Source organism: Notamacropus eugenii, chromosome 3, assembly GCF_028372415.1.
Source record: "Notamacropus eugenii isolate mMacEug1 chromosome 3, mMacEug1.pri_v2, whole genome shotgun sequence".
In the NCBI taxonomy this organism is placed as follows: domain Eukaryota; kingdom Metazoa; phylum Chordata; class Mammalia; order Diprotodontia; family Macropodidae; genus Notamacropus; species Notamacropus eugenii.
The window spans coordinates 184562764-184589399 of NC_092874.1; the positions used below are offsets into that span (position 1 = coordinate 184562764).

General features: G+C 37.7%; 1 protein-coding gene and 1 long non-coding RNA gene across 3 annotated transcripts in view; one reads left to right on the forward strand and one right to left on the reverse strand.

Moving 5' to 3' along the window:
- Nucleotides 1-7660, reverse strand: part of PYROXD1 (pyridine nucleotide-disulphide oxidoreductase domain 1) — a 34673-nt gene extending 27013 nt beyond the window's left edge. The window contains exons 1-3 of one of the 2 annotated variants that reach the window (XM_072653547.1): nt 7539-7660; nt 2344-2424; nt 1063-1182 (exon numbers count right to left, since the gene is read on the reverse strand). In XM_072653547.1, the coding sequence (XP_072509648.1) occupies nt 1063-1182; nt 2344-2424; nt 7539-7622 (285 nt within the window). In that variant the 5' untranslated portion in view covers nt 7623-7660. Of the gene's footprint in view, nt 1-1062; nt 1183-2343; nt 2425-7262; nt 7433-7538 lie in introns of those variants that run through there. The other variant, XM_072653548.1, reaches the window with a different exon arrangement.
- Nucleotides 7661-7726: 66 nt separating this feature from the next.
- LOC140533604 (uncharacterized) lies at nt 7727-23029 on the forward strand. The gene is made up of 4 exons (XR_011977001.1): nt 7727-7829; nt 10356-10453; nt 20810-20969; nt 22870-23029. It is a non-coding gene; the product is annotated as an uncharacterized lncRNA (long non-coding RNA).
- Nucleotides 23030-26636: the final 3607 nt, after the last annotated feature.

Here is a 26636-nt window from a genome sequence, read left to right on the forward strand (position 1 = left end):
TCAGTCCTGGCCCAGTTCATTCTCCACCTCGTAGTGTTTGATCAAGATATATCCATGTCTATAGGTTGTCCTTTCAACTGTTTATCACAGTTTAGACAATGACAATATTCTTCGTCTTAGTTTTTCTTCTATGGATATTTAGACTGACCTCTTGAATAAATTCAGATCTCATTTAGGAGACTGAGGGGCTTAAACCTGAACATCGGCATGTCCAAGGAGAAATACCTGAAAAACTTCAATAACAATAGGGAATCCCTATTCCATTGGTTTTCCTACTGAATATCCTCCCTGATGATGGCAAACAGCTTTGGAAAGCATAGGTTACCTGTTCTATGTTTCACTTTGGATTAAAAATCAAGGGATTTCTGAAAAAAGTCTTCTGTTAGGTATTTTATTATTTTTAGTTAGCTCAGATTTTTAATATTTTTTTCTTTACTGTATAATCATTTTCCACTATATCTCCAGATTAAACCATCCTTTCTTCTGACAAAAGAAAGTAATTAAACAAAAACTCAATTCAATTACAACATCTTACAACTACACAATATCATTTTCTATTAGACCCTGAGTTCTAAGGTATGAGGAAGAAAGAAGTAAATTTCAAAATCTGTTCTCCAAGACTTTCATTGTTTTTTTGGTTACTCAGATATTTAATATCTGATTATTTAATATTTATTAAATTATTATTCATTAAATCATCCATTAATTTAAATTAATTAAATGAATAAATTAAATTTATTAAATTAAATATTATTAATAAATAATAATTAATATTATTAATGTTTAATAATATTTCATTTACAAGACTATTGTGACTATACACATTTTACTTGTGGTTCTGCTTACTTCATTTGGCAACAGTTCACAAAAATCTTCCTATTTTTCTCAGAATTCCTATTTGTGATTTCTTATTACATAATTATACTTCATTACATTCATATACTTTAGGTTTTTTTCCCCACTGAGAAAAACAGAAGATCAAAAAGGACTGAAAAGTAGAAATATAATACGTAGAATGAAAACAAAACTTTCTATATTAATACCTTAGAAAAATTATCTTACATGCTCTGTTGTCTTGAGCTGCTTTACTCCAGAATTTAAAACCTTAATGTTGGGGAAGCGTTTTTCTAAAATAGTACTTGGTTGTTCTTCAACATCAAATTCTTCCAATGTTTTAGAAACCTGTATGATAATAATTAAGTGAATATTTGACAAATAATTTTCAATTCAAACATTTGTAAAGTAACTACTCTTGTATAAGACAGTGATTAGAAGACTATGACACAAAGGATAAAAAATGACAACGGTTCCTCTCATCCAAGAAATTAATCTCCTGGGGAAAGAACATGTAACTGAATGTAACGTAGAGTGATAGGGGTAAAGGAGAGAGACAGGAAAAAAATACTCTAGAAAAATCTGAGGAGAGAAGTGGCACTTGAACCTAAAGCTGATTCCATTCGATGATGGATGACGATTTTAGTAGTTGTCTTAGCTACTAAAATTACACTGTTATACACTACCCCAATTATTTGGATAATCAATTCTGGCCAGGACATGCCCTGTGCACCCTACTCCACAGATAGAAGAGGAAAGGTAGATGTAAGAAGCAGAGGATACAAAGACAAAAATGAAATAGTTCCTTCCTTCACAAAAATGACATTTTACTGAAAGAGATGGAAGGACAAGACCCTACATGCACACAGAAAAGTAACTAAAACGTACATACAAAGATAATAAAAGGTGATAAATATGGAAAAGTTAACTGTTACAGTGTCTTTGGAGATCCAGGACATTCATATGTGGCTCTTATGCAGTGAAGTAAAAGCAATACAGTATACACCTCTAAGTGACCACTGGAAAGTGTGTATTGATTATCTATGTCTTCTGTAGAAAGATACAGATCAAGAATTATATACTATGATTAGATTTATAAAGAATTTTCATTATTACACTAAAAGTGGTCTTAAATGCTTACTAAAGTGCTGAAACAATGTGTGAAAGGATAAAGTTGGTTTGATAAAATTTTTCTTCCTTTAACTTGAAAAACTTGAGATAATTCATATATTCACATTTATACACTCTTCATTCAAATGAACTAAGAAATCTTCCTGAGAAAAGCATTAATGTGAATAGCTTAAGTAGGGGAAAAAAGAAGTGAAAAAAAAGTCATTATTTTGGCTGTCTGGGGTATTCAAAATTTTAAATTCTAAATAGCAAGCTCAGCACAGGAAGTTAACATGAAAAGAAAATTCGTAAAAATTAGTACTATTAAAACTATCTTAACTGTTAAGTTGGCACGTTTTCATTTGAGTAATACTAAGAAAAGCCATAACAGGTACTCACCTGCTTAAAATTTGTAACTGCTTTAATGACAGGAGAAGCTGTTACCAAAAGAATTTCTTCTGATGGAAAATGAGTAGCCAGCTTGCAATGAAAGAGAAGAAAAAACCCAAAATTAGTATAGGTGTTGATATCTGCGAAATGGAAGTATAAGCAATAAAATGTAGGCAAGGGAAGGGAAAAAAACATTTACTAAGTGCCTGCTGTGTGACAGGTACCCTGCTAAGCACTTTGTATAAATATTATCTCATTTGATCCACACAACTGTGAGGTAGGAGCTGTTATTATCCCTATTTTACAGATAAGAAAACTGAGGCAAACAGAGATCAAGTGACTCATTCAGGGTCACAAAGCTAGTAGGTAATAAGTGTTGGAGGCCAGAGATGAACTCAAGACTTCCTAGTTTCAGGCTCTATTCACTGGATCATCAGCTGCTTCAAATATGGGTAGATATATTTTACATAGCAAACTAAAAATTTACTCTCCTTCACGTTCAATAATAATTTTTAAAGTTCTCTATTTCATTGAATGACCATTTTTTTTCCCCTGAGTATTACACTCAAGTTTTGCTGGGTAGGTGATTTTTGGTTTTAATCCTAGTTCCTTTGACTTCTGGAATATCGTATTCCAAGCCCTTTGATCCCTTAATGTAGAAGCTGCTAGATCTTGTGTTATCCTGATTGTATTTCCACAATACTAGAATTGCTTCTTTCTGGCTGCTTGCAATATTTTCTCCTTGACCTGGGAACTCTGGAATTTGTCTACAGTATTCCTAGGAGTTTTTCTTTTCAGATCTCTTTCAGGAGGTGATCAGTGGATTCTTTCAGTATTTATTTTACCCTCTGGCTCCAGAATATCAGGGCAGTTTTTCTAGATAATTTCATGAAAGATGATGTCTAGGCTCTTTTTTTTGATCATGGCTTTCAGATAGTCCCATAATTTGTAAATTGTCTCTCCTGGATCTATTTTCCAGGTCAGTTGTTTTTCCAATGAGATATTTGACACTGTCTGCTATTTTTTCATTCCTTTGGTTTTGTTTTTTAAATTCTTGATTTTTCATAAAGTCATTAGCTTCCATCTGCTCCATTCTAATCTTAAAGGAATTATTTTCTTCAGGGAGCTTTTGGATCTCCTTTTCCATCTGGCTAATTCTGCTTTTCAGGGCATACTTCTCCTTCTTGGCTTTTTGGATCTCTTTCGCCATTTGGATTAGTCTATTTTTTAAAGTGTACTTTTCTTCAGCATTTTTTGGGGTCTCCTTTAGCAAGCTGTTGACTCATGATTTTCTTGCATCACTCTCATTTCTCTTCCCAATTTTTGCTCTACTTCTCTTACTTGATTTTCAAAATCCTTTTTGAGCTCTTCCATGGTTGAGACCAATTCACGTTTTCTTGGAGGCTCTGGATGGAGGATCTTTGACTTCGTTTTCTTCTGTTTGTATACTTTGGTCTTCCTGGTCACCAAAGTAAGATTCTATAGTCTGATTCTTTTTCTGGTGTTTGCTCATTTCCCCAGCCATTTACTTGACTTTTGAGCTCTTTGCCAAGGTAGTTCTCTGCTTCCAGTGGGGGTGGGGGGTGTACTGTCAGACTCTCGATCCCCCCCACAACCTGAGGGCCTAGAGCTCAAAGAGTCCCTGACATTAAGGAACTTACATTCTACTGGGGGAGGGGAGAAAAGAAAGGCAAGAGAGAAGTAATTTCAGGAGATAAAGTGCTATTAACTTGATGGAGATAGGAGAGGGAATAAGAATAAACACCATGTAGGTAGGGGCACCTGGGCTGTACTTTGAAGGTAGCTAGTGATTCTATGAGGTGGAGGGAAATGTATTCCAGGGCCTGGGGACCATTCTTGCAAAGTTAAATTTGGGAGAAGGAATACGTTTGTGGGGAAGTTACCAAGCCAGTTCAATAGTCAAAAATTGCCTATCAAAACCAGTTATCTTTTTTCAGCCCTTTTCAGCCTTTGGCATCATCTAACACTGATGACCATCTATTTTTTTCATCTCCTGGATTCTGAGAAATAACACTTTTCTGGTTTTCCCTCTTTACTTTTTGCTTTTCATTCTCCTTCACTGGCATTTAATCCCTCTACAAACCACTTAATGTAGGTACGTCCTAACATTCTGTCTTTAGCCTTCTTTTCTCTATATGCTGTATATATACTTGGCAATCTCACTCACATAACATTTTGTATTTTGTCCATTGTACATGGGCACTGAGTGGTAGCATTAACATAAACAGTAGTTAGGACAAGGATCTAGTTCAGGGGGTATAGATCTGCAATTTCACTGGTATAGAAAATACCCAAATGAGAAAATTTCCTTTTATCAATTACAACTTATACTCTTGAAGAGCTGCCCAGAGCCCTGAAAGGTTAAATGACCCCTTCCTATTAGACTGTGAGCTCCCTGAGAACAGGGATTGTCTTTTACATTTCTTTGTATCCCTTGAGCTTAGCACAGTGCCTGGCATATAAAAGGCACTTAATAAACTTGGTAAAACAGTTACACATCGAATATGTATCAGAGGCAGGACAACTATAACAACTTGTATATAAATCAGTCTATCTTTTGCAATCATACTCCCCCTTCCACGTATACCGTGACCAAACCTAGTTCAGGTTTTAGTCATTTTTGAACAGGGCTCTTATATGACTTCCTAGATGATCTACCACCTGCAGTCTTGTCCCTCTCCAATCCTCACCATCTGGTAAAATAAACTGTTAATGTAAAGGGACGGTTATTCCCTTACTCAAAAACCTTCAGTGGTTATCTACTACCTATAGCATAAAATAGAAACTTTTCAGGCTAACATTCAAGGTTTTTCATAATTTGGTTCTAACCTACCTTTCCAACCTTATTTTACATTATTCCCCTTCACATATTCCACATTACAGTCAAACTCAATTACTCCTTGTTTCTTGACCTTGTCCTATATCTTTCATGTTTGGAATGCTTGTCTCTGATTGTGGAAATCTCTGCCCTCCACTCTTTGAAGGAAAAGAAGAAAGTACATATACTACCTACTCCATGAAGCACAGTAGATAAGAGTCCTGTGCCTGGAGTCAGGAAGACTCTTCTTCCCGAGTTTAAATCTGGCCTCAAGTGCCATTAATTGTGTGACTCTGGGAAAGTCACTTAATCCTGTTTGCCTTAACTCACTGGATAAGGAAATGGCAAACCATTTCAGTATCTTCGCCAAGGAAAACCCCAAATGGGGAAACAGGGAGTTGGGTACAACTGAAAGAAGTAAATATCAATATGAAGCTTACTGAGCACCTCAGCTAAAAGTGATTTCTCCCTCTTCACACTTCTTAGGGCATGCAGACTGGATCTGTTACAGGGATGAATGGATATATGGTTTCTTTATATATGGAACTCCTCAGAGAGAAAATTTCTCCCAATGCAGGATGGCATCTTTTATGTAATTTATAATCCCATAAGAGTCTTGCAGAGAGCTACTTAGAGTGATGGAGAGGTTAAATGATATGCCCAGGGTCATACAGACAAAAAGTACTGGGGGCAGGACTTAAACCCACGTCTTCCTGGCCTTGAGGATGGCTCTTTATCCACCAAGCTACCTTTCTTCATCTATATTATACCTTATTTGTACATGTGGCCTACCCGTTATTAAAAACTACTTTAGAACAGGGAATGTGTCATTTTTCATGGTTATGTTCACATTCCCCAGAACTGTAGGGGGTAACTGTAGGTACTAAATAAATACTTTTGTTGATAATATAGAAGCAGCTAAGTTGCAATACAAAGATATGTGTGAATTGTGAGAAAGAAGAAATCCTTTCCCTCTGGGTTGATCAGAGGAGATCTGAAGGAAGATATATCATTTAAGTCAAATTTGAAATGGGCTGAATTTCAAAAGGTAGAGATGGTGGTGTGGCCATTCCAGCAGCAAGGAATAATGTGAGAAAAGAAAGACTCCTCTAGAGGAAGGCAAGTCTGGTCATATTCAGATAATGTAGAATAGATGATTTAGAGTAAATTTGGCTGACGTGTAGAGTAAATGAAAGAGGACTGGGAAATTGACAATATTCCCACAGGATTAATTGAATAAATCTTACTGTTGATAAACTATGTAACATACATCCAAACAAGAAAGCATGGCGTAGTGGGAAGTGCTAGACTTGGAACCAAGGAAGACGTGGGCTCAAATTCCATTTCTGATGCTTACTAGCCATGTGACCAGAGTAATACTATCTGTAGTATTTATCTCACAGAGTTGATCTGAGAATCAAATGAAGCGCTGTACCAATCTTAAAGCCCCACAGAAATGTCAACTACTGATCTATGCCATGTCTAGTAGCACTGACGATTAATTATATTAATTATAATTTATAAAAAACGAAAAGGTACCATATTCATTCATCCTCCTCCTCCTCAAAATATAACAATATATATCTTTTTAACAGTACAAACTTATACTGTCTATCTGGTTACTTGCAATCATCCACTCAATTAATATCTTCGTGCCCGCACCACAGAAGGTGAGGTACCGGAAAGGTGAACGACCCCATTTTACAGGTGGGGTAAAGCGCTGAACAGGTAAAGTGACTTCCTCAGTCACAGTGAGTTATTAAGGGATGATTTCTGACGTTATATCATAGGTATCCCAATAGGATGAACGTAAGATCAAAAAGATGGAGCACTTATCCACACCCATAATTCAACCTGCTTAATTAAATCAGACAAAGCAACCAGGGGATGCTGCTGTTACAAGAACATTCTGTGGCCCACAGACTTGAGGCTCCTGCCTCACGGGAGAAGCCCCACGTCTCCTTTCCCCACGTTTCGGAGACTGTAAAGTTTCCCCGACAACCCGCAAAAGGGCTGCCCTCGGCCCCAAAGCAGAGGAAAGAGGCGGTCCTTCCCCCTCCCCTACACAGACTCGGGAGCAGGAAATTACCGGCAGCGAGCTAGACACCATTAATAACTGAGCATTGAGGAAGGGTCAAAAGTGTGTGGAGGCCTGCGGTTAGAGCAGAGGAGGATGGAGATTTACATAAGACACAGTCGTCGACTTCCTGGAACTTCCGGTCTGGAGAGAAGGCACACGCAGGACCCGCCTTCGAAAACAGACAGGGCTTTGGGGCGAACCAAGAGCTGCGCGGAGGGAGGGGGGTGGGGGGATTACAGGGGGCTCGTCTTGGAGGGCGGGCCCCTCCCTGCTCTGCTCTCTCACCTGCTCGGCACAGGTGACGCCCGCGATGCCCCCGCCGACCACCACGAACCTCGCCGCCGCCAGAGAAGGGCCCGCGGCTGCCATCTCCGCTCTCCGCAGCCTAGCTCGGGCGTTCCTCCAAAGAGAAACCTTTGGTACGTGCCACTCCCGAGGAAGCGGTTCCGGCCGGCCGGCACATTTCCGGCCTCGAGGCGGAAGAAGCCCTGCCTACGGAGCGCAGGAGCGCTCAAACCTACTCGCTTCCATTTACTTTCCGTGAGACCTGGAGCGGAAGTGGTTCTATGACGTTGGGTACGTGGCAGCCTGATGGTGTGTTCCAGATGCCCAAATGTATTTACTTTTCTAGGTTTTTTGTTTTTATTTTCTTAATTCCAGTGTTCGCATATCAGAAGCTCTGGTATTTTTCTCAGGAATTCTTGAAAGTCTTTTGTTCTATTTTCCTCGTATAATAAGATATTATTATGAGCTACTTTTTGGTAAAGTATTATGAACTAAAACACCAAAAAAAAGAACATTTCCATGCTCCTGGCAGAAAAGATTACATATGAAATCATAAATCTTCATTTCATACCATTTGCCTTTTTTTGGGTTAAAGTATCTAGCAAATTCTACATGTTACTTTCAAAACTTCCATTCATCTACGCTGCTTCTGTGAATTAAAAAAAAAAGTTCAAATGGCCATTTTTTGGGGGGGAGGGCATCAGTATTGCTACTTCTCACACACACCCCCACCCCCATAATCAAATGAGACCTTTGTTATAAATCAGCACAGTCAGAACGAATCCACATAATGGCCATGCCAAAAAAATGCCCCTGCTGTCCCATGTGTCCATGCCCCTTCTGTCTGGAGTGGGTAACCTATCCATCCTAGACCCTGTGGAGCTGTCGCTGGCCAAGGCTTTGGTCAGAGTTCCCCAGCCCGGATGAGGTCCTCTGTCCGCTGCCTTCAAGTCACGCTCCCCACGGTCCCCTGAGATCATCCCTCTCCATCGCCTATGGTGAGTCAGCCTGATGTTCCAGTACATTCATCTAACAGTTTGTTGAGTTGTTCTTCAGATGCCCTAGAGAAAATCTAGTGCTCCTTCCATTTTGATGAATGTTATCCTCTCCTAATTCCCTCACACACACCCGCATCCTTCTTTCAGGATGAGAGAGTTTGTTTTGTTTGTGACTTACCCCCTCTCTGGTATTATCCTCTCTTTTAACGAGCCCCCCTTAGTCCTGTTTCTTCTCCCGTTGAGTTTGACACTAAATTGTGTCTTTGTGTTCAATGTTTGGTGTTCAGTATTTTTCAGACGAGAGTGATGCTCCATATTTTGGTGTCCAATATTTTTCATCACATAAGAGCGATGTTCGAGTCATGCCTGCTGCTCCTGCCCATTTCTCCATGTTGGCATGTTCTTCTCTATCACCCCAGTTATGAGAAGTTACACCCTCTTCTCTATACATTTCTTTTATCTTCATTGACCCGGTCTTCAAAACCCTCAAAGAGAACCAGTCCACTCTCACAGCCTCTGTTTTTCTTATTTAACTCCTTCAATCCATTTTGAAGAATTAAGGTTCTATTAGTTGTCAAACAACTCCTTCCAATCCCTTAAATAAATTTATCTTTGTAGGATTCTTTGTATTCTTGTGCTTATATTTTGAAGCTCCTACTCTTGTCTTTTCACCAGAAACACTTGATAGTCCCCTATTCAATTAAAGGCCCATTTTCTCCCCCGTATGATTAAGAATAATAATAGCTAGCCTTTATAAAACACTTTACAAATATTATTTCATTTTTATCCTCTCAACAAACCTGAGAAGGTGCTATTTTTAATCCCCACGTTACAGATTAGAAAACTTGAGGCAGGCAGAGGTTAAGTGACTTGCCCAGAGTCACATAGTAATTGTCTGAGGCCTTATTTAGAACTGGCCCTCCAGACTCCTGGTCCAGTGATCTATTTACTGCACAACCTAGTTGATTATCTTTGACTTTTAAGGATGTTACTCTTGGTTGTAAGCTTATCTCTTTATTTTTGGAATATTGTACTACAACATCTCTTCTCATTTTCCTGCTACCTGAATAGGAAGCAGATTGTCCTCTCCCAAACTACCCAAGCAAAATCTTGAAATTTGCACCTGATTGATTATACTCAGTTTCTTAGAATAAGCTATTTTTTATTACAAGACTTTATCTTTTACCTTTTGGGATATCATAGTCCAAGATCATTTTTTCCTCGTAGAAGTAACTGGCAAGTCGTATGTGAGCCTGACAGATTCCAAGCTATTGGAACTCTTTTTTTCTGATTGCTTGCAATTTTTTCTTCGATTTAGAAATTCTGGATTTTGGTTATGATAGAGCTTTCATTTGGGGGTTTCTTTCCAGAGGGGCCTGGTGGATTCTTCCTATTTTCATTTTGTCCTTTTGTACCAATGGTTCTAGGTAATTTTACAATTTCTTAAAATATAGTGCTCAGTCTCTTTTTTATTTTTGGTCACAATAGTCTGGTAGTTCCATAATTCTGAGATTATCCCTCTTTAGCTTGTTTTCCAGGGCTATGGTTTTTTGATGTCTTATATTTTCTTCTTTTTTTCTGAATTCTTGGATTTGTTTTTAATATTTCTTTTCTCATGGCTCACTGCTTTCTGTTTAGGCCATTAAGATTTTTAAGAAAAGTACAGTTCTTGGGTAAGATTTATGACCTTCTGTTCTAAGCTATTAATTCTGCTTTCCTTTCTTTCTTCCTTAGATTTAATTTCAATTAAACTTCTATTTTGTTTCTATTTTTGTCTATATAGATTATTATTATTTTTTCTTTCTTTTGTTTCTTTTAGGGCATAGCCTTAGTAGTGTGATAGCTGGATCAAAAGGTATAAATTGCTTTCTGGATTTCCAAACCAATTCACAGCTCCACCAACAACAGTGCACTCAGGTACTTGTTTTCTCAAAGCCCCTGTAGCATTTGTTATTTTCCTCTTTTGTCATATTAAAAATTGCTTTAATTTGTATTTCTTTAATATTAGTGGTACAGTGGATAGAATTGCAGGCCTGAAATCAGGAAGACTCTGCCTTAAGACATTTACTAACTGGACAAGTCACTTAACTTTGCTTCAGTTTCCTCATCTGTGTAAAAGGGACTGGAGAAAGAAGTGACAAACCACTATCAGTATCTTTGACAAGAAAACCTCCCAAAGGGGTCACCAACAATTGGACACGACTGAAATGACTAAATAACATAATATTATTAGTGATTTATAGCATTGTTTCAAATGGTTGTTGATAGCTTAGGTTTCTTTCTTTGAAAACTTTCTGCTTATAATCCTTGACCTGTTAATCTGTTAAGGAATGGATCAGTGCAAACTTGAATTTTTTTAAAAATTATATCTTGAGTATTGGTCTTTTATCAGAAACTTGCTGGAAAATTCTCCCCCACCCCCCCGTTGCATATTTCCTTTCAAGTTTTTTTTTTAAATTTATTTATTTTAAGTTTACAACATTTCCACAAAATTTTGAATTCCAAATTTTCTCCCCATCTCTCCCCTCCCCCCACTCCAAAACGCCAAGCATTCTAATTACCCCCACCATCAATCTGCCCTCCCTTCTAACATCCTTCCCTTCCCTTATCCCCATCTTCTCTTTTGTCCTTTAGGGCAAGATAAATTTCTATACCCCATTATCTGTATTTCTTATTTTGCAGTTGTATGCAAGAGCAGTACTCAACAGTTGTTCCTAAAACTTTGAGTTCTAACTTGTTTTCCTTCCTCCCTCCCCACCCATCCACATTGGGAAGGCAAGCAATTCAATATAGGCTATATATGTGTAGTTTTGCAAATGACTTCCATAATGGTCATGTTGTGTAAGACTAACTATATTTCCTTCCATCCTATCCTTCTCCCCATTTCTTCTATTCTGTCTTTTGACCTTGTCCCTCCCCAAGAATGTTGACTTCTAATTATTCCCTCGTCCCATTTCCCTCCCTTCCATCATCCCCCCCACCCTGCTTATCCCCTTCTCCCCCACTTTCCTGTATTTTAAATAGGTTTTCAAACCAAAACTAGTATGCATTTTATTCCTTCCTTGAGTGAAATGTGATGAGAGTAAGCTTCATGTTTTCCCTCTCACCTCTCCCCTTTTTCCCTCCATTGAAAAGTCTTTTTCTTACCTCTTTTATGAGAGATAATTTGCCCCATTCCATTTCTCCCTTTCTCCTCCCAAGAAAAATCAAGCAAAAAGAAAGGCAATCCCTATTCTCCTATTCTATTGTATTCTCATGAGGGAAGATGATACATAAAACGGAGCTAAAAGTGTTTGGTTGGGGGAGAGATGGTATCCATTCAGGCACATGGAGGAGAAATCTGGAATATGAAAACCAGAGCCAGGAGAGAGATGAAGGAGTGAGCATGGCTGATTTGGGTACTATCTCAAAATGGCCATGGGTCCTGAGAAACTAACTCTAGAAGGATAACAAAATCAAGCAAAATCCTCCTTACATACACCTAATAACTGGGGTCTTTGAACACTTCAAACTCTTTTATTCTTCTCCTGGCTCTCTTTCACTCCTCTCTTGGCTCTGCTTTTGACTCTGAACTTCTCCTGCATGTACCAGCAGTCTTCTCACCCTGGAATTTGCCTCTTCTACCTTGAAGATTTCTTGCACTGGGAGATGCATGTGTCCTGTGGTCTCCTTGACTGATAAGTTCCTTCTGGAACTTCCATTTTGAGACAGAACCCAAATCAGCCATGCTCACTCCTTCATCTCTCTCCTGGCTCTGGTTTTGATATTCCAGATTTCTCCTCCATGTGCCTGAATGGATACCATCTCTCCCCCAACCAAACACTTTTAGCTCCGTTTTATGTATCATCTTCCCTCATGAGAATACAATAGAATAGGAGAATAGGGATTGCCTTTCTTTTTGCTTGATTTTGTATTTTCACCACCTAGCCCATTGTCTGGTACATAGTAAACATTTAATAAATATTTGTTGATGATTGGAAAACTAGAAAGCAATCTGGCAGAAATTAGGGTGAGATCAACATTTTATGCCATATTCCCCAACAAATTCAAAATAGATTCATGTCCTAAATATTAAAGATCATAACAAAAGAATTGGAAAAAAAATAAATCGTATATCTTTCATAGCTCTGAGTAGAAGCTCTACTCCTAACCAGACAAGGAATAGAAGTAACTACAGACTGTAAAATGGGTAATTTTTATTATATGAAGTTGACAAGTTTATGTATAAATAAAATTAATTCATCTTGGACAGGAAGGGAAGTAGTTGAATGGAAAAAAACATCTTGGTGTCAGATTTCTCAGATAACAGTTTAGTATCCAAGATATCTTAACAAATAATGTATGTATATTTTATTTGCATATGTACGTACATATATACACACATAAATATATGTGTGTATATGTATGTGTATTTATATGTAACCCAAATCTAGTAGTCAAAGGACATGAATACATGGTTCTCAAAAGAAGAACTGCAAACTATTAACAACCATATGAAAGAATGCTCCAAATAATTACTAATAAGAGAATTATGGATCAAAACTCTCAGTGCTAGAGACAGTGATATGCTAGAGCCAGCTTATATCAAATCTTGAAAGCTGATTGTTAAATTTCCACTCATTTAAATCTCAGAAATTGGCAAGTGAAACAAATAAAAATTATTGTTTTGTTGCTTGTCTAGATTTAAGAAAGAGAAGGAGAAAATAATAATGTAGATTGAACTTAACAGTGTGTCATACATAGATTTTTTTTTTTTTAGAGAGTCAGTTGTTAAATGCTTGCCAGCACACCCCTGGTTCTAAGCAACCCTATACTACTATAAATTAAAGATGAGTTGTCCACTTAGGGAGAAAGTTTCCAGATGAAATTACAGATCTTGATGATGATGATGATGATGAAGATGATGATGATGAGAATTTAGTAGGTAGAAAGGCCATTCTAGATACAGGGAATTGGATGAGTAAAGAACAGGAATGAGTGGGGGGAAGAATTTGTGTTTAGGAAAGTAAGAAAAAGAAAGGAAAGGAAAGAGGGAGGTAAGGTAGGAAGGAAGAAAGAAGGGAAGGAAGAAAGGGGAGAAGGAAGGAAGGAAGGAGTCAAGGTAGGAATAGAAGGAAGAAAAGAGAAGGAAGGGAGGGAAGCAAAAGGAGAGGAGGGAGGGAGAAAAGAAAAAAAAGAAAGAAAAGACCAGCCAAGGCTCCAGATTAGCTAGAATAGGGATGGGGAACCTGTGGCCTTGAGACCACATGTGGCCCTCTAGGTCCTCAAGGGCAGTCCTTTGACTTATCATTCCCACCCCTGGGCTAGAATGTAGGATAAAGGAGAAACTAGTTAGAGAACTATGTTATAGTAGATAGGCTGCTGGCCTTGGAGTAGGGAAGACCGGGGTTCATGTCCTCCTTCAGGTGCTAACTGAACACATGTCCCAATGCAAGGCACTAAACCCAAAATAGGGATAGTAATAACACCTACTTTGCAGCACTATGAAAATCAAATAAGATAACGTGTATGAAACATTTTTCAAAACTTAAAAGCTCTATGTGAATATTGCCTCTCTATTTTATTTGTCCCTGGGGAGAGGGGAGTAGGAGCATGAGGTGGAAGGGCATAAGGCTGGTGAAAGATTGAGAGGTGCAGGTTGTAGAGGTTTAAACTTTACCTTCTTAGACAATGGAGGACTATTGAATGAGTTTGGGCAGAAATGTGACAAGAAGTGATATGTACATAAGAGACTATTTGGCAACTTTCCCAAGGCACTTGGGAAAGCAGGGGAGGAAAGGTCGATGTGGAGGCTATCGCATCACTGATAAAACTTCTCCTGTCTCCTGTGAGGTCAGGAAATGAATCACAATTTGGAAGCTGATGGCTCTCTTTTAATAAGAATGTTTTATTTTCTTTTGGAATACCTTTTACTCTCTGTGAATATAATTTCACAACCATGACATCTGCTACCCATCATGAATGTAAACTAAATATTGTCTTTCTCACACATCTGTTCTATAACACAAGCTACTCTAATAGGTGATCTGACCTGAACAATGTAAGATATTGGACAGACTTGTGTCATAAGGATTAAATATATTTCAGATATTTTTATTATTCTGCCATGCCTGAAAAAATTAAATGTGAAATTTTCTTTTATTTTGAGATTGATATGTTTGGTTAGTCATTCCCCCTTTGAATAATCTGAGCAAATGCATATTTTACTTTAAAGAAAAAGTACTCAACTAAAACTATGAATATTATGTATAAATCTATAAATGTTCATTTCTCAAAGTAAAAAAATCAGTAATAAAATACTTGAACATATAAATGTACCATATTTTTGTGAACTAAAAAATGAGTAAATTTAAATGTCTAAATAATCATAGATTGGGTTGACCTTGAGTGTAGTTAATATTCTTCCAGAAATATAATATATTCTAATTTCAATATTTTATGTTACCTGGAAAGAAACAGCTATTATTACTTGGATACACATTACTTCATAATTTTCTCAATTGGAAAGTGTTCTTCCTCTTATACAATATTGAAAATACGCTAATCTTATTAAATGGAGAAGTATTTTAAGTCATAAATAAAAAGGATTTTTAGCTTTTGTTTGGTTGTTTCAAGTAATTGCTAAGAAATCTTTGTTTATGTTTCCTTTATCCTCCATATAACCGATATCCCAATGTTGCCTGACAAATTAAGAGAAAAATGAACATATAGGTTATTAAATGACAGCTAAACTGTTTTTTTCCAATATATAATAATGGTTTAAGTAGAAAGTAATTAACTAATGAGCTTCAATGAGTCAATCCTAGAAATATATTATTGTAATTTATAAAAGATCTTTAAGTTTAAAAACATCTTATACATAATTTACATATAACGCAACAGTAAGAATGCTGTGACACCCAGCCAAACCAGATCTAAAAGTAATAAACATTGCAGCTGCCCATCAGAGATCAAATTTAGGAAGTCCAGTAGATGGGGTTTGTGTAAAGCAGGCTCAGTCCAATCACAATGTAAACACAAGAGCCAGCCCCACAGCTGAGTGAGCCTGCTTGTCTCAGCCTAGCAATATATTGCCACAGCCAGCTTAGATATTATATTCTGCAATGAATTAGCCCAGCTGAGCAGTGGGAGAGCAGCGTTTCCATCATGAACACCATGCCATATAACCAACTTTGTGAGAGCTATTCAGAGGAAGAAGGGCCTTGGCCTTGGCCATGTGTATTCCTTTCATATGTGCCTCATTGTACTTAAGTTCATGCCCACTTTCCACCTAGTCCCATGTACTGTTCGCATTTGTGAGAGAGTGCATGCTAGGCTTTTTGGGGAAAATACTTTATAATTACTATTCTTGCTATGCCATTTGAATAAATGCCTTCTCTAAAAGGCAAATCAAGGCTACTGATTGACTTCAGTGAAGGCTCCTAACTATGGTATTGCAAGGATAGCTACTCCCAGGCTATCCTAGAGCCTAGTAGCAATTACCTATCTTGAGACCCAAACTTCCAGTGCCAGTGTAGGTTAGAGGAGTTACTCTGAGGAGGTGCTACATATTTTATAAATAAATTTCACAAATTATAATTTGCACTTTTATATTTTTCTTTAAGAATTTTATGCTGATATTGTTAAAGAATTAATAATGACATAATTTCAATTATCCACAATAGAGTCTGAATTCAGAGGCAGAGAGGTAGTACTGCTGTTAGTAGCACAGAGGGAAAGTTGCATCAGCAAAGCTCCAATTGCTTGATCTTGTTGTGGCTCTGATTATAAAGAAGTTGAGAAATTAAAATGGTGGAAGGAGTTTCCACAATGTGGGAGTTCCCTGTACTGATGAAAACAATAGTACTGGACAACCCTTCATATAAAGAAGGAGAGAAGGAGAGAGGGAGAAAGACAGAGAGAGAGAGAGAGACAGAGAGAGAGAGAAAGACAGAGAGATAGACAGAGACAGAGAGAAAGACAGAGAGAGAGAGGGACAGAGAGAAAGACAGAGAGAGAGAGGGACAGAGAGAGAGAGACAGAGAGAGAGAGAAAGACAGAGAATGGATATAGATTTACAGGCCAGAAATACTGAAGAGGAAGAAAACTTGGCAGAAGAAAAGCGAAAGGCAACATTAACTTTAAAACAGTACATAAATTCTATATAAGACAAAACAACAGAAGACAGCATGTACAGAGATAACATAATAATCTTAGGTCTTCCAGAAGAACATGACAGATCAAAAATTAATTCTGTAATGCCAGAAATAACTTAAGAAAACTCTCCAGAACTTTTGATTTTAGACAACAAAGCACTGATGCAGAGAATTCATCACCATCATGAAAATCCCCTTGCTTCAAATTCCAAGGCATGTGATCATCAAATTTATCAACTTGTGACAAAAAATATATTTTGCAACCATGTATTATGCAGATTTTCTGACATGAAAAGACAATTTGATATGCATTGGATTATTCCATATTAATGCAAAATTGTAGAAGAGAATAGAAGGGTATATTCCCCAAAAAGCAAAGGAACTAAAGATTGAATCTAAAATGAAATATTCTTCAAATATTAGCCTAAGCAATGGAAAAAAGAACAGTCAACAAAACAGAACCCTTACCAAACCTTCTAAAGTCTTAGTAATGGAGAAAGGTTACTTATAATACACATAGATGATTTCTCATTGTTGTAGAAACTCCCTTAGAGTTCAATTCAATGGGTTATTCTTGTATTTCTCAACCCATGATATATTTGATAGATACTTTACTTTCACTTGTCACTTTTGTAATATGAATGATGTAATTTGTAATGTTTTTGGAGATCATTCTGATTGTTTGACTTTTGTTATTTCCTTTTTCTACCACTCTCATGTCAATCCATATTAATTAGCCTTGCCTGGCAAGTTCAAATTAATCTGTTTGTAAAATTTATATTGTGGGATATCCTGACATCTTTTACCAGACAGATTTCTATTTTTTATCTTTTCCATGAAGAGTTTGCTGAGGAGTAGTCAGCCCTCAACACCTGTCAAGAAATAAGGTCACTGGGCAAATTGATTGGCTCATAATTCAAAACCCAGTGTTTCCATTTTTTCAAATTCATTACTTTCTATTCCACTGTTTGCCTCTCCAAGGTCACCATGAGTTGAATCGTTGATTATACTACATTTTATAGGAAAAATTTCTGCGCTTTAGTTCCTTAGCAGTTTGGATTTATCTAATGCATATGGCTTATTTTTTATGGGTAGGAAATACTAAAACAATTTTTGATAATACATTTTTCAAAATGTAGAATTTATTCCTCATCTTCATCCAAAAGAATTTGAGGACACTTAACAAAAGAGGCATAACAGACAATTATAGAAAAGAACAATTATGGACAAGATAATTAGAAATAAAAACCAACTAGAATCAAAGAATCTAATTCTAAATGTATTCTACATACTACTAGGCACCTCAGTTTGGCTATAAGTTTTCTGATAATTAAAGAAAAAAAGAGACATTGATTGGTGTATGTTGCTTTTGCTTTCTGAAAAAGAAAGCAAACCCAAATCATTTGCTGCATGTTGGTATAAGATCATGGGATCACAACATAGGGAACAATTATCTTCAACTATGGCTTTTTTCTAAAAAATGCAGTAATCATATTGACACTTTAATACTGAACACCTCAAAACTCTAAATGTAGACATTTGTCAAAGAAACATAGAAACTTAGAGTTTAGGGGACCTCAAAGCCCAGTTAGGCCAACTGATAACTGAACAGGAATCATCTGTACAAATCTCTAACAAGTGGTCAGCTAGCCTTTGCTTGAAGATTTCTGTTGAGGAGAAACCCATTACCTTCCCAAGTTGCCCATTATACTTTAGCTTTAAATGTTTTTTGTTTATTAATTTTTAGATCATTTTTAGATAAAAAGATTTTTTTCTCTATCCATTGGATCCTAAGTTTGTGTCTGGTACTTATCCAATAGCTTCCTAAATGGTTTGCCTAACTCTGTCCTCAGAACTACACCTAAAATACAATCCTGTTCATTTTATTCTTTTTCTTAAGACCCTTAGTTGTCTCTTTTTTGACTTTAGGATACACACTCCTCTGTTTCATATTTAAAGCCCTTCACAATCTGGCTTCAATCTGCCCTCCATATTAATTTAACATTATCTGCCTTTATGTACTCTATGCATGTTCTAGCCAAACTGGCCTAGTTGCTGTTTTCTATGTAATGGGGATGATTAGGTCAATTCTTCCCCACCACATGACTGCTTCTAAGGCACTGACCACGTATCTTTGATTGCTACTGGTGGCTATGTTATTAGGCCACCTCTGATGACACACGCCTTGGTTTCTTGCTAAAGGACATGTGAACAGGGGTTTCTGGTCATTTGCCAATGTTAGTTCCTTGATGAGTCCTTTCCTGAACGTACTCTTCACACTCCAAAAAATTATTTGTATTTAGTTCATAAGTATTTTGTATTTTAAAGACAGTAAGGCAAGGTTCATTGAGGACCAGCCTTGAAATTCAGAAGAACTGGGCTTAGGCCCTGACTCTGAAATCTATTTAACTGTGTGATTATGGACAAGTTTTTCAACCTCACAGTACCATAGGCAACTCTCTAAGACTAGCAGGTATAGACAAGTTGTCAATCATTAATAGCGGGAGCTTCCACAATGGGAGTTTCCCTTTCTGATGAAATCATAGTTCCTTCAGGTCATGGATGCTATATTTAAGTATGTTCTCTCTCTCTCTCTCTCTCTCTCTCTCTCTCTCTCTCTCTCTCTCTCTCTCTCTCTCTCTCTCTCTCTCTCTCTCTCTCTCTCTCTCTCTCCCTCTCTCCCTCTCTCCCTCTCTCTCTCTCTCTCTCCTTCTCTCAGACATATACAAGTTAAAACCTAGACTCAATCCCTGGACCTTCTGGCTCATTCTCCTGACCCCTTGAAGCTTATAAGGTCATGGTTATCTTTAATCTCCACCTAAAATTAAAAGCAAACACAAAGGAAATGAACAAAGACTGAGGTCTATATTCATGAGTCACATAGTGATCTGGAATGGGCAGGGCTCATCATCTCTCCCCCTTATCGCACCATCCTTCATCAGTATACCACCAGACTAGAAGAAATCAAAGGAAGAGGATTAGATTGACCAGGTACATTTGAATGCAGTCCCAATTCCAGCTATGTAGCTCAGCCAACCCAAGAGGCTCTTATTTACCACAGAGAGAACTGGTTACAGAATATCTCTGCATGCTCAAAATCCACAATAGGATTGCAACAGAAGCTCTCTGTGCATGCTCATAAAGATTGGACTCATTGATCAGTCTCTCATCACATATTTATATACATATCTATGTATTTCTAAGTACCCGTGTGTGTGTGTGTGTGTGTGTGTGTGTGTGTTGTAGTCAGACAAAGCAGAGGGGGATTATATAGGGATCAGCAAATATATCAGTTTGGCTAGAACATAGAGTTCATGAAGATCAGTAATATGAAGTCAGTGTGGAAAGTTGAACTGAACCTATATGTGTATACATGTCAAATATATTTGTATATGTGTAAGTGCGTGTGTGTGTATGTAACTTCTTGAGGTCAGGGACTATTTCATTTTGTATATCCAGCAGGGTGCCTTAGACATAGTAGGCTCTTAATGAAAATGCTTGTTGAGTTACTGAAATAGTTGGCTCAGTTCCTTTTCTCTGAGGGGCCTGATATCATACTGAGGCTACTAGCCTGTTACTGAAGAAAAATTTCTGCCTCCATAGTCTTCTCTTTCCCATCCTTACACTTCTCCCCTGCCATCACACATTCCTCTCCCATCACACTTACTCTGTTGATTAAACAAATAATTTTCACAAGTACAAAATGAGGGGGTTGGACTAGATGAATTCCCAAGTCCTTTCTAGCTCTAAATCTCTTAGTCCTATAACTTGTAACTCTTAATATGGGGAAGACACAGCTAGATACCAGTTTGTTAAAAAATGGTAAAGGAATTTTAGTGTGCTCAACAACATGGTAGGGAAGCCAAAGAAATGATGTGATTTTTAGATGGCATTGACTGACAAAGTATTACTGGATTCTGTCCTCATCAGACCTGATCTGGAATATTGTGTTCAATTCTTAGTACCATAGTTTAGGGAAGACATTGATAGGCTAGAGTGCATCCTGTAGATGGAAACCAGGATGGTGAAGAGCTTTGAGTTCATATGAAGAATGGGCTTAGGGGGGAGGGGATGGCTATCTTCAGATTCTTGGAAGGCTAACATGGAATAAACGTTAGGTTTTTCTGTTTAATTCCAGAAAGCAAAACTAAGAACAATGGATGGAAGTTGTCAAGAAGAAAATTTAGGGTGAAGGGAAGAGAAAAAAGGAGGTATTTCTATAAGGCCTATGTACCAGGCACTGGGCTAAGCATTTTTACAAATGTTATCTCATTTTATCCTCACAACAACCATACTAGGTAGGTGCTGTTATTATTCTAATTTTATTGTTGAGGAGATGGAGGCAGAGAGAGGTTCAATAACTTGCCTAGAACCACACAGCTATTAAGTTTTGATCTGAATTCAGGTCTTCCTAGTTTTAGGCCTAGCATTCTATCTACTGCATTACCAGGTGATGTAGGCTTTATGTAAGAAAAAAATATAGCAATCAGATTTGACCCAAAGTAGAATGGGCTACCTCAGGATATAATGAGTTCCCCTTCCAAAGGTATTCAAGCGAAGGCCTACTTACCAAGTGAGAGAATTGATTATTAATAACCAATGATTTTGCAAGATCCAAAGCTTCCTCCCTTTTCTAAAGTCCTGTTTTCAAAAGTTCAATCTCTTGAAGGACATTACTGATAATGAGATTGGACTAGCTTTCTTAATAGTCTTATTTAGACTGTTGTACCATTGTAGTCTTGGGGAGCCCATGGGGTTAAGAAAACAAGTCTGGCCATTATCCCATAGCCTCTGTGTCAGCAGACATTTTAAGAAACTCACAGAAAGGATACCTTTTCTTATCACTCAGCCTCCAGGTTAGGGTTTGTCTCATCACTCTCTATATACTTCATATCCCTCTGGTATTGATTATGATGTACTGATTTTGATCCCAAATGATACCTCCCTAATCTGTACCTACCATCACCGATTATGGGTACTTTAATACTTCAGTGGATTTATGATCTCATCAGATCCTCTACTGGGATTCACTCTGCTTCCTGATCTAGTTATCTTCACCAATTTGACTCTCTACTTCTGCACTCAGCTAGTTTATACCCTTGGATTTCAGGGCTGCAAAGAAACTTGGGATGATGATATGACCCCTATAGTTTCTATCAATCAATCAATGTTTATTAAGCATCTACTTATATATGCCAGGAACTGTGCTAAGAGCCAGGGATACAAATACAAAAAAGAAAGAAAGTTCCTGCCCTCAGTGAGTTTGCAATCCAATAGGGGAAGATAACACACAAAAAAGAAGTTGAAAAAAGCTAGGGGTGCAGAAGAAGGTACCTGGCATTGGGCTATGCTGGAGAACTCCAAAGAAGTTCAGTCGGTTGGGAACCCTCCTTAAATGGAAAGTTTTGGGAAAACTCTTCACCCTCAAGTTAGAGGGACAGACAGTGTTGATGAAGTCTAAGTATAAGGCTGATGTAATACTGCAGTATGATGAGATAATTGATGACATCATTACTGGGATGATGAGGTTCCTGGGGTCATGAAGAAGTCCAATGGAATACAGCCTGGTGGAAAGGCACCCCAACTCAGTTTCGGTGATTCTTTAATGACAAACTTATGTCAGTTCCTCTAGGAAATATAATCCCTAGATTAATATGCTAGCTTCCTTCCTTCAGGAGGCTGCCAGTCTTGTATTAGAGCCAAGGCAATCATAATCTCCATTCCTGAGCTTGATTTCTTTCTGCACATTGTCTTCTTACGCTCCACTAATTTAAGGGATGCAACAACATTCACCAAACCTATTTCTTCATTTTATTTACCCTTTCTCTATGTTGGTAGGTGGTCCTTTTTGGCACTAATCATTTGTAGGATTTTTCTTTATATGTTTTAACATTTGTACTATGAAAACTGAAATGTGCATAGTTTAAAAATTAATACACCAGAAAACAGTCATTTTATGTTGTGACAGTGGTGACTGAAACTTTTCATGTGTAGCATAATTAAATTAAACAAATATTTACTAAGTATCTTATTGTGTGCAAGGTTCTGTGATAGGCACTGAAGATACAAGGATAAAAACGATATAATCTCATCTACCTAAGAATACATATTCCATGTGAAAATTTCTTGTATTTTGGTTGCATTGATCACTTCTTCTTCTGACTAATGTTGGACATTTTTCTTTTTTTTCTGATATAGGTCATACATGTGGGGTCATACAAAACATTTTCTTCAGAATTATATTATGAAATATTGTGAAAGAAAACAAACCAAAAAAAAAAAAAAAAAGAAACAATCAAAAATCACCCAACCCCAAACCTCAAAAAAAATAAAGAAAGCAAAAAAAATTATGCTTCAACCTGTGTTCATACACCATCAGTTCTTTTTCTGGGATGGATAGCATTTTTCAATATAAGTCCTTCAGAGTTGTCTTCCATCATTGTATTGCTGAGAATAAGTCATTCATAGCTGATCATCTTACAATATTGCTATCACTTTGTACACAGTGCATTTCACTTTGCATCAACTCATGTAAGTCCTTCCAGGTTTCTCTTAGTGTATCCTGCTCATTATTTCTTATAGCACAATAATATTTCATAATAGTCATATACCACAATTTGTTTAGCCATTCCCCAATTGATGGGCATCCCCTTTGCTACCAGAAAAGAGCTGATGTAAATATTTTTGTACATATGGGTCCTTTTACTTTTTGTTTTTTAAATCTCTGTTAGGATACCAAGCTAGTAGTGGTATTGCTAGGTTAAAGGGCATGCATAGTTTCAGGACCATTGGGGCATAGTTCCAAATTGCTCTGAAGAATGGTTGAATCAGTTTGCAACTCCAACAATGGTGAATTAATGTCTCATTTTTCCCACACCCTCTCCACCATTTGTCATTTTCCTTTTCTGTCCTATTAGCTAATCTAATAAGTATGAGGTACCTCAGAATTGTTTTATTTTGCATCTTTGCAATTAATAGTGAGTTAGAGCATTTTCCCACATGGCTATAGATAGCTTTGATTTCTTCATCTGAAAACTTTATATCTTTTGATCATTTGTCACTTGGGGAGTGGCTCATATTTTTATAAATTTGACTCAGTTCTCTACATGTTTGAGAAATGAAGTCTTTATCAGAGAAACTTGCTTCAAAAATTTTCCCCAGTTAATATTGCTAACTGTATTTCCCTCCATCTTATTTCCCCCATGTTTATTCTACTCTCTCTCTCCTTTAACCTTATCTACCTCAAAAGTATTTTGCTTCTGATGACTCCCTCTTCCAATCTGCCCTCTCTTCTGTCAACCCCTTGTAACACCAGTCAACACAGCACAACTGAGGGCTGCTGCTGTGAATTTTAAGGGGTCAACTCACAAGGCACAATAACTCCTCTATTCAAAATTAAACCTTGTTCAAGAAAATGAAACATTCACAATTCATAACAACATGACAACTCGTTATCAGGGTGGACATATGACTTTAAACAGAAATAAAAGTATATACATAACAGAGACTGTACCAAAAGACTGTTCATACAATTAGGGGATCCCAGGCCAAGGTCTTTTCTTACACAGCACATCTCCAGGGGTAGCAGAAAACACAACACCCTCCACTCTGAGATCACAGTAGGTTATAGTTCCCTCAATTCAAAGCAAGGTGTTCAAGTAAAGTCCTCTTGAGGGTGTGTGTCCTCCTTCCCATGCTGCCATTACAGGCTCCTACCTCTCACTCTCAGGTGCATACATGCTCTAACATGCCAAAGAGTCCAAGTTCTAACACTGCTCCAGCCTGTTTCCAAGTTCTCAGGGGTGACTGGGTGACAAAGTCAACAGGTTGGGTCCCTGGGGGCCACAACACTTCTTCCCTCCTATAATAGACAACTACACACCCTGGGTCCCAACTCATCCCAGGAGGATTCAACAGGAAAGCATGCTCACAGCTCCTGCCTTGCTGCAAAGCGTCCATCTCAACTTGAGTGGAGTTCCAAGTTCTGGGGTTCTTCCTCCTGCAGTGCCTGATGACTCCTGGCTCCTGCCTGGCTTCACATGCAGGCAACTCTCTGCTCTTATTCCATGTCCCACCTCACAGGGGATGGGACTGCTCTATTCCAACCTCTCCCTGCTCCTGCCTGGGTCCAGACACAGCAGACTCCAGGGGTTCCTGCCTCCAGCCTCCATCTCTGGCCCACACCACCCCAACTCCGGGGCAGCTCATCCTCCCCCACCACATGGGGAGGGACTGCTCCCATCTGGGCTCTGGGCATAGCAGGAGAGAGAGAATAGAATAACTAGGATAAGTAAGAGGCACAGAAGTGAGTACAGATCCAATAGACAGGACTCAACTGTCTAAATATTCTTCCCATGAGTGAGCCCCAAGGCAACAGCTCACCTCAGAATATATATACACTTTCAACAAATAGGCTCAGATCCAGAAGACACAAAAACCTAATTACCAGAGTTCAAAGGAGACTGATCCTTCAGATGTTTACAGTTTAGCATGAGACTGAGAAATGGAATTCCAAGAAAAAAATACAACAAAGATTCCACTTTGCTTACGCTTACAAACCCTCCCTTCTTCTCTTATCCCCTTCCCCTCCTACTTTATTATAGGGTAAGATAGATTTCTATGCCTAATTGAGTTTGTATGTTATTTCCTCTGAGCCAATTCTGAATAAGAGTAAGGTTTGCTTATTCCCCCCTCTTCCCCTCTACTTGGAAAAAAAAATCTTTTTATGGATTCTTTTATGTGAGATAATTTATCCCATTCTACCTCTCCCTTTCCTTTTTTCCATGTACATTCTTCTTTCATCCCTTAATTTTGCTTTTTAGATATCATCCCTTCATATTCAACTCACACCTGTGCCCTCTATCTATATATGCTCCTTCCAACTGACCTAATGATGAGTTATAAGTATCATCTTCCCATGTAGGAATGTAAACAATTTAACTTTATTAAGTCCCTTATAAATTCCCTTTCCTGTTTACTTTTTTATGCTTCTCTTGAGTCTTATATTTGAAAGTTAAATTTTCTATTCAGCCTTGGTCTTTTCATCAAGAATGCTTGAAAGTCCTCTATTTTATTGAATGTCTATTTTTCACTTGAAAGATTACACTCAGTTTTGTTGGGTAGATGATTCTTGGTTGTAGTTCTAGTTCCTCACCTCCAGAGCTACTAAATCTTGTGTTATCCTGGTTGTGGCTCCACAATATTTGAATTGTTTTTTTCTGGCTGCTTGTAATATTTTCTCCTTGAACTCTGTAATTTGGCTATAATATTTTTTGGCAGTTTTCATTTTGGGATCTATTTCAGGAGGTGATCAGTGAATTCTTTCAATTTCTGTTTTCCCCTCTGGTTCTAGAACATCAGGACAGTTTTCCTTCATAATTTATTGAAAGATGATTTCTAAGCTCTTTTTTTGATGATTGTTTTCAGGTAGTCCAATAATTTTAAAATTCTCTCTCTTGAATCTATTTTCCAGGTCAGTTGTTTTTTTTTTGTTTGTTTTTTTTTTTATGGTCAAAGAATTTCTTTTTTTTTTTTAATTAATTTTTTACATTTATTTTCACACAATTTTGGGTTACAAATTTTCTCCCCTTTTCTCCCCTCCCCCCCCAAACCTGAGCTTTCTAATTGCCCCTGTGACCTATCTGCTCTCTCCTCTATCCTCCCTCCCTGCCCTTGTCTCCGTCTTCTCTTTTGTCTTGTAGGACCAGATAGCTTTCTTGACCCCTTAACCTGTATTTCTTGTTACCCAGTGGTAAGAACATTACATTTGGTCCTAACACTTTGAGTTCTAACCTGCTTAGCTCCCTCCCTCTCCACCCCTTCCCCTTGAAAGACAGGCAATTCAATATAGGCCATATCTGTTTAGTTTTGCAAATGATTTCCATACTAGTTGTGTTGTATAGGACTAACTATATTTCCCTCCATCCTATCCTGTCCCCCTTTACTTCTATTTTCTTATGGTCCTT